Source organism: Globicephala melas, chromosome 6 (genome assembly GCF_963455315.2).
Source record: "Globicephala melas chromosome 6, mGloMel1.2, whole genome shotgun sequence".
Classification (NCBI taxonomy): domain Eukaryota; kingdom Metazoa; phylum Chordata; class Mammalia; order Artiodactyla; family Delphinidae; genus Globicephala; species Globicephala melas.
The window spans coordinates 83,423,316-83,432,390 of NC_083319.1; the positions used below are offsets into that span (position 1 = coordinate 83,423,316).

General features: G+C 44.2%; 1 protein-coding gene across 3 annotated transcripts in view; it reads left to right on the top strand.

The window, feature by feature from the left end:
• NTRK2 (neurotrophic receptor tyrosine kinase 2) overlaps window positions 1–8,541 on the top strand; it is a 383,866-nt gene extending 375,325 nt beyond the window's left edge. For all 3 annotated transcript variants that reach the window (XM_060301090.1, XM_060301091.1, XM_060301089.1), the window contains exons 17-18: window positions 1,791–1,949; window positions 2,824–8,541. In XM_060301090.1, the coding sequence (XP_060157073.1) occupies window positions 1,791–1,949; window positions 2,824–3,009 (345 nt within the window). In that variant the 3' untranslated portion in view covers window positions 3,010–8,541. The remainder of the gene's footprint in view (window positions 1–1,790; window positions 1,950–2,823) is intronic.
• The last annotated feature ends 534 nt before the right edge of the window (window positions 8,542–9,075 follow it).

A 9,075-nucleotide genomic window follows, 5' to 3' on the forward strand; every position in this document is an offset into this window, starting at 1 on the left:
GGGGAGGGAGGGGTACGGATGCGGGGCGAGACTGCGGTGGCAAAGGCCGGCATGATGTTGCACCAGCCTGAGGTGCGCCCTGTGTTCTCCCGGGGAAGTTGTCCCTGGATCACGGGACCCTGGCAGTGGCGGGCTGCACAGGCTCCGGGGGGGCGGGGGTGTGTGTGGATAGTGACCTGTGTTTGCACACAGGCTTCTTGGTGGCGGCAGCGGCAGCCTTAGCGTCTCATGCCCGTCTCTGGGGTCCGCGCTGATAGCTGCGGCTCACGCCAGTCTCTGGAGCTCCTTTAAGCGGCACTCTTAATCCCCTCTCGTCGCGCATCAGGAAACAAAGAGGGAAGAAAAAGTCTCTTGCGTCTTCGGCAGCTCCAGACCTTTTCCCGGACTCCCTCCCGGCTAGCCGTGGTGCACTAACCCCCTGCAGGCTGTGTTCACGCCGCCAGTCCTCTCCCTGGGATCCGACCGAAGCCCGAGCCTCAGCTCCCAGCCCCGCCTGCCCCGGCGGGTGAGCAGAGAAGCCTCTCGGGCTGGTGAGTGCTGGTCAGCACCGATCCTCTGTGCGGGAATCTCCCCGCTTTGCCCTCCGCACCCCTGTGGCCGCGCTCTCCTCCGCGGCTCCGAAGCTTACCCCTCCGCCACCTGCAGTCTCCGCCCACAAAGGGGCTTCCTAGTGTGTGGAAACTTTTCCTCCTTCACAGCTCCCTCCCACTGGTGCAGGTCCCGTCCCTATCCTTTTGTCTGTGTTTATTCTTTTTTCTTTTGCCCTACACAGGTACGTGGGGAGTTTCTTGCCTTTTGGGAGGTCTGAGGTCTTCTGCCAGCGTTCAGTAGGTGTTCTGTAGGAGTTGTTCTACATGAAGATGTATTTCTGATGTATCTGTGGGGAGGAAGGTGATCTCCGCGTCTTACTCTTCCACCATCTTGAAGCTCCTCCTGCTTCTTTACTTTTGTAAATAAGCTCAGTTGAAGTTTCCTGTAGTAGATGAAATTCCAAAGACTGGACTTCTTTGTATCCATAGCAACCTGAAACTCAGTTTCCCCTTCTGTAAAATGTGAATAATCATTTCTGCCCTGCCCATTGCTGGGTTGTGGTAAGCATGTTCAAGGCAGCTCTGTGTGCGCTCCTTACACTTTAAAGTGGAAGGAAGCTCCGGCCTTGCTAAGGAAGCAGAGTCCCTCGGTGGGTCATTTTGGATGCAAAACTCTCTACTTGTTATCCTGACCAAAGTTATCTTGTTAATTACAAGATCAAGTCATCCTCATACCAGAAAGTAGGTGTGTCTGGGTTTTTTTTTTTTTTTTTTTTTGGTTCGCGGGCCTCTCACTGTTGCGGCCTCTCCCGTTGCGGAGCACAGGCTCCGGACGCGCAGGCTCAGCGGCTATGGCTCACGGGCCCAGCCGCTCCGCAGCATGTGGGATCTTCCCAGACCGGGGCACGAACCCGTGTCCCCTGCACCGGCAGGCGGACTCTCCACCACTGCGCCACCAGGGAAGCCCTGTCTGTGTTTCATACAGGATGAATACCCACCCAATCACCATCTCTGCTCCTGTCTAGTTGTGAGAAAGAGAGAATTGCAAAAATGTGAGAAAAATCCTTTGACCACTCTTTGCCCTCTGTCTCTGTTGCTTGGGATTATAAACCAATCGTCTTTCCCTTCTGTTTTATAAACAATTAAAATTAATAAATACAAATAAAGGAAAGGGAAAAAAATGTCCCCCACATCTCCCTTCCAAACCTTTTCTCCTGATGGTGGGCACTGATGCCGCCTTGCTTACCCCTTTTCTGCCAGGTCGGTGGCCACACGATGCTGCCCATTCGCTGGATGCCTCCAGAGAGCATCATGTACAGGAAGTTCACCACCGAAAGTGACGTCTGGAGCCTGGGGGTCGTGTTGTGGGAGATCTTCACATATGGCAAACAGCCCTGGTACCAGCTGTCAAACAACGAGGTGAGAGGCGGGTGGCACCAAGACCCCTAGAGAGCTGACGCAGAGAGGCATCCCCGGGCTGGAAGTCAGGACACGCTCTCCTGTGGCTTTGTTGGGAGAAGCACCTCCCAAACGGCCTGCCATGTACCTAAATTTCATGGCCAAATTATAGTCACGCTCCAAACTTAAGAGTTCTAGAAAGAGAAAAGCACGGCATTTGCTGACACGCCTGTGATCCTCTGGCATTGGGACCCAGGAGTCATTTCGTGCTGTTCATCTAGTAAATTGATAGCAGATGTGGCATTCCGGTACCCTTCGAGTCCAGCTAGCTTTGGTATTATTCCATTAAGGTTTCAAGCTTCTCTCCTTTTTGCATATTTCATTAGAACATTCACTTCTAGTGAAAACTCAAACATTTTATTTTCCTTTTCTAATCTGTTTGCAAATATGTCTATATTTGAGGCATCACTTCTTGGTCAAGCACCTCACTTCTTCAGGCCCATGTCTGTCTTTTATCCAATTCCATTATCCAAAATGACCGCTCATTTCTGTACCCTGGGGTTCCCTGGCCAGTTAGCGCCCTGACACAAAAGTGACCCTGGTCCCATCTCAGGCCAGTAAAACATTGGAATTCCAGGGTGTGCTTTGGGAGCATTCCATATAGATGAATTATTTCTCTAGCAGTTTGGTGAAATCAGTGTGGCTTGAAAAATGAATATAAACCCATCAAATTAACCATGACATACCAACCTAGAACAGTCACTCTCTTGCCTCTGAAAAAAAGTAAACACTGAGTGGGTTTCTATAAAGCAGCCCTCTCTTTGTACTGACATTTATTGTATCCACATTGTTTTTCCTCTGGTCTGACCCTATCTTTGCTCTCCGTCCCGTCCAGGTGATAGAATGCATCACTCAAGGCCGAGTCTTGCAGCGACCTCGAACGTGCCCCCAGGAAGTCTATGAGCTGATGCTGGGGTGCTGGCAGCGAGAGCCCCACATGAGGAAGAACATCAAGGGCATCCACACCCTCCTTCAGAACTTGGCCAAGGCATCTCCGGTCTACCTGGATATACTAGGCTAGGGCCCTTTCCCCCAGACCGATCCTTCCCAAAGCACCTCCTCAGTTGGGCCGAGAGGATGAACGTCTTTTAACTGCCGCTGGATGCCGTCAATCTGCTGTTCTTCGCTCTGACAGTATTAACTACAAAGACACCGAGAAGCTTTCCGAGGGAAGCAGTGTGTACTTCTCCATCCGTAGACACAGTATGGACTTCTTTTTGGCATTATCTCTTTCTCTCTTTCCATCTCCCTTGGTTTATTCCCTAGTTTTTTGTTTGTTTGTTTTTCTTTCCTTTATTTTTTGTCTTCCCTGCTTCACAATCCTCACCCTTTCCTTTTTAATCAATCTGGCTTCTGCATTACTATTAACTCTGCATAGACAAAGGCCTTAACAAACCTAATTTGTTATATCAGCAGACACTCCGGTTTGCCCACCACAACTAACAATGCCTTGTTGTATTCCTGCCTTTGATGTGGATGAAAAAAAGGGAAAACAAATATTTGACTTAAACTTTGTCACTTCTGCTGTACAGACATCGAGAGTTTCTATGGATTCACTTCTATTTATTTATTATTATTACTGTTCTTATTGTTTGGGATGGCTTAAGCCTGTGTATGAAAAAGGAAAACTTGTGTTCAATCTGGGAAGCCTTTATCTTTGGGAGATTAAAACCAGAGAGAAAGAAGATTTATTATAAACCGCAGTATGGGAAGAACAAAGACAACCATTGAGATCGGCTGGCGTCAGTCCCAACTTAAGAAAACCCAGCGACTGTTAGCTGGGAACAGTGTATTCGGCACCTTCCCCCGAGGACATTTCTGAGGAGTAAAAAGACTGTTGAACTCTGTGCCATGGACTATTCTTTTCCCATCACCGGAAACACTAGAGTGTAGAACAGAGAAAAGATGGCTTCCGGGAGGTAAGATGGTACATCACACGTTCCGACAGTCTTGTCTTCGTGGGCCACGGTGATGGCGCTGGTTTGTTTTTCCAAGTGTTATCCACTGAGCCTGTGTCAAGTTCAGTTGAAAGGAGGTGGATTCTTGTCCAGCGATCATTTCAGGGTCAGGTGGGAAAGCCAAGGACTTGGAAAAGATAGGACAAGCTCTAAATTTGGAGGCAAGTTTCTCTTACAGTGAACTTTTCAGATAGCACTTCCTTCCAACCCCTAGCCTCCACCCCACCCGTCCTTTTAACTGTGCAAGCAAAATTGTGCATGGTCTTTGTCGATAAAAATATCTTGTGTGCAGAAACTACCGCTCCAGACGTCGTGCCCCAGATATGTAGAGCAGATCCATAAAAGGTATAACTTATATAATTAGGGGAAGCTAATGGAATTCATCAGCTGAGTATAAGTGTCTCTGGGTCGTATGGTGGCGATGGGTTTTAACAAATATGGTCCCTGAAACCTGGCTATCCTCCACCATGTCGCACCCACTGTGGCCCTGTGAGAAGGGCAAAATCAACCCCCAAGGGACAGGAGACCTCACCCACCCTGGGGGTATCACAGGCATTGATGTTCAGTGTACACAGGCCGAGACCTTGCTCTGGGCTCTGGTTGGGAGAGTGGTCTCATTCTAATTGTACTCCATTGTCAATATGCTGTTTTGTTTTTTTCACTGCATTTTAAAAGAAAGTAAAAACAAAACCTTAGGCACAGCATACCCATGGGACACTGTGCCCAGGCCAAGCTTTGGAGGTGTGCTTCTGGGCATAGCCACGGGTTTTGCGAAAAGAGGTTGTAAATTTAAATAGAAATTTACAGTTATCTGGGTGATCAGTTATACCAAGGAAGAAACATTTTTCTGTTCCTCAAGAAAACTTGCTACCCTCTGTGAGGGGAATTTTGCTAACTCGACATCTTTATAACACGAGCCAGATTGAAAGGGAGTGATTTGAATTCAACTTAGGTCATTTTATTTCATATTTGTTTCTGAAGGTGCAATTGCTCTGTTTAAGTTTTGCTTGTGCCCTTAGTTACTGAAGCACCTTATTTTCCATTCTAGACACTGAAAACCAGTTCTCAAAAAATCAAAAGTGTCCATTAACAGAGAACAAAAGGAAATCCGGTAGCATCTGCTGTCAAGTGAAGGGGGTTGGACAAGGCGATGCCCATAGTCCTTTCAGGTTCTGCGCTGCCTATGAGACATGGGAGTTGAATTGTTCTCTTTGTCGGTGACCAAAAACCCTCCAGAACACACATAATAATATAACGAAAGCCATATCTCCATGATATATACCTGCACGTATATATCCCATTAAGGGCCCATGGTACTGTTAAAACACTGTGGCACCCTGTGAAGCAGTAAGAAGAAGCAGATTTGTACAGAACTTTTCTAGATTCCACCAGTGATGACCTGAAAACCTCCACAGGTTTGTTATTCTGTGCGACTGGCCAGCTGCTCTGGGGGAAGAAGCTGCAAGTTACTTGTTTTATTTTAACAGAGAGCAAAGGAGGTAATACTCTAAGGGGTCACATTCAAGGAGGGCTGTGCTGTTTTAGAGCAAGGATTTGTTTAAAGCAGATGAGAGGATGGGAGCATTCCCTTCCCCTTCCAGTGTTGTGTTTTCCTCTGAAGGAAAAAAGAAGAAAAAAAAATGTCTCTTTACCTTCTGACAAGTCCCGCAAGGTCTTGAAATGAAAGGTTCTATGCAAGTGCAAAGTTTTATAGTTATTTATATTGCTGATTATTATTCATTTTTTCCCTCTGTTGTCTCAAGAGTATGTACTGATGACAGAGACGTCTCGCATTGAAAGAATCCCAGATTGCTTTTAAAGTGACCGAAGGAACCACAGACTATCTTCAAGTCTCCATCCCTGTTCCTCCACAATCCCCTCTTCTCATGCTCTTGTAATATTTAGAAAAAGGGCATCCTCATTCTGCAGTGTAAAGATCACAGAATAGGGCCTGCCATCAAATTCATTAAATACTACGACAGGAGTGGTGACAAACCTAATTCTCTAGCCTGAACTCATCCTGACAGTTGCTTCCATTTATACATTGTTTAATAGTTTCCCAAACACTTTTCACATATGTTGGCAAATTATTCCCACTTTTTAACGGTGAGGAAATTGAGAGTTGGAGAAGTTAAATGGCATGCTAGTACTCTCCAGGCACCTCTGGGACTTAATCTAGGTACTCTGACTCTGATGTTCATGATTTGGTCCACTAGAGACCTTAATATATACACAAGCAGTCCAGGAGAGAAAGCACGCTAACCAATTCATGAAGCAGGATATGAAGTTAGAAGAGCAAAATGAAATATGTGAGATGCAAGCAGCTGAGATCTCATGACATATAATCATGCTCATAGCTTCAGCGAAATCCTTGTACAATGAACCAGTGTCATAATCAGGCTTATTTAGAAGACATTTTGAACTATGCTATAAAAGACTATATCAGAATTCATATTGTATGTTCACATCGGCGCTCCCTGTGGTATTTCCATGTATTTATATGTGTGTTATAAATACTAGATTTATACATAGACAAACACACATGCGTAGTGTGTTTGTGAGCTTATGTATAAATTTATAGGCACACAGTAATAGAGATAATTATAAGTAGGGTGCAGTTTGAATAATTTGCTTAAAATCTGCTAAATAACCAAAACTTTTTTAAAGTCATGTTGCTGTTCATGCTTCCTTTCTCCATGTGGGTAGGACCCCATCACACTTTTCGACTCTCTGCAATACTGCATGGGTGGAAGACATATTTAAGATAATGTGCTTCCCAAACACATTATCACACAACAACTAAATCAAAACCATCCCACTACGTTGAGTCCTTCCTCTGGCTCCCTGCAAAGGAAAATGCAGCCGGAAATATATCTCCTTATGTAAAGGTCCAGAAAAGGAAAACTGATTTTTTTTTAAATCCTTTTGCACATTTATTTGTGTTACGCTCACCTGTCCCACTGTGACCCCTTTACACTTGTGTTCAGAGTCCAAGCATTCCAGAAGAGAACTGGACTGTTGGGAGCCCAGTGTCTTGAAGGCCAAAGGTGAGAATCCAAGACTCCACGGCGAGGCGAGTGACTCTTAGGAATTCCCACATCCTAGCGGAATGCAAGAGGCAGCAGTGTAAAATGCTGGCCTTTGCAAAGAGCCATGACAACAGGATCCCCTGTTGTCAGGGGATAGAAGTCAGGAATAGACTTCTTTTTTTTAAACTTACCCTTTTGTAAATTGGACCTTCTATAATGCCAATAGCTTTAAATTGTGTATCTAATTAAATAAATGACTGCAGACACACATAGTCTCAATTCCCTTGCTCTTTCTTTTCTTTTTTTTCCCATTTGAGGACTTTTGTTTCCAGTGTGGAGCTTCGGTTTGGCCCTATATCACTGCTACAGAAAATCCCAGTAGGGGGATGGCCGGTGACCCACCTACTCAGGTGGCTAAGTGAGCAGTTAAAGCAGTTTCCTCACAATTCGTAATGGTGGGATGCTGAGACTCCGAGGTTGAGACAGCAAATGCTATTCTAAAGAATTTGCGGTGGAAGGGATTTGTAGCAAAATATGACAGCATATGAAGGGGTATTTTCTCGTTTGTCAGGGCTGGAATGAATCACTGCTGCTATAAGTCAAAGGTTCTCGAATATCCTTAATTTTTGTATTTATTTCCTTTTTTTTCTTTTACCTTTATTTAAGTATTTATTTATTTATATATATATTTCTTTGCTCCATTCATCACAGACACAAAGCGAAGCAAAAAATATATATATATATATATGTATATGTGTTGCAGGCAAAACACTGTGAATTTCACAAGAGCAACCAAGCAACTCTTTTGCCATCTTAACATACGTCTCAGGAGACACAATGGGAAAACATGGGATGTCATTTTTTTTAGTCTATGCATTCTAGGCCAGGTCTGTGTTTGTTTTATTTCTTTGGTCTGTACATTAATGAAAATGATCCTGAGTGAAGGTTGGCCGAATGTCCAACATGCTGGAGCAAGCATAACTAAAGCTGCTAATTGCCACAGGTTTGAACTGGAAAAAAAATTTGGAGAAAATGAAATGTAAAGGCCTACATTTTGCAAGTTGTATATCTTCCTATTGCTTTAAAAATGTAAAAAAAAAAAAAAAAAAACACTGGAAATGTTTAAATACAAGGTCTTTGAATTAAATGTGGATTTTGAATATATAATCCCCTGATAAATGACCAAATTATGGTGAAATATTGCTCCCTGCGTTCATTAATCATTATCCATCACTAACAAATCTGCCTAGAGGTGTGGACAGTCTCTGCATTTGCTTCTGTACATGGAGAGATGTTTGTATATATCCGGGCCGTATCCACACACACATTTCAATACCTCTCTGAAGATATATTGCCCCTTTCATCGTGACCTGGTATTTGAAACTCCCTTTTCATTTGCTTTATTTTCCTTTTAATGTGACGTCTCTGTGCTGATAGTTACCGGTTCTTGTTTTGCAATCTGTTTGGAGGTCCATTGCTTTATTAAGACCCACTGCATCTTGGCTGATTTCAAAGTGACACCAGAATATCAGTGTTTAAAAAAAAAAAAAAAGTTTTGTTTGTAAATCATGTGACCAGCTTCTCTCAACCTGACATGGAAAGTCTCGTGTACTAATAAAAATGATGTCTTAAAATAAATAACATCCTCTAAAAGAGACACTAAAAGTGACATGATGATTACTAGAATTTTCACAAGGCATGGTGTGCTCTTTTGTCTGTCTGTACGTATGTATGTAAGGTCACTGCAGGTGACTGCCGTGTTCAGCAGTTAAAGCAACGAGAGTACAAGTTCCCTGGCTGAGCCCTCCATAACCTGACGTTTTCACCTTCTATCTTGGATAACTAGAACATCACTGCCCAGTAGAACTTTCTACAATGATAGAAATGTTTTATCTGCACTGTCCAATATGGCCAGTAGGCACTTAACCTGCGGCCAGTGAGACTAAGAGCTGAATTTTAAATGTGATTTAATTTCAATTAGTTTACTTTAAATAGCCACACGGGGCTCATGACTACCATGTGAGACAGCACAGGGTGAGCAGACAGAATCACCAGGATTTCTAACAGATCAGACCTAAGAAACCTACCATAAAAGAAATG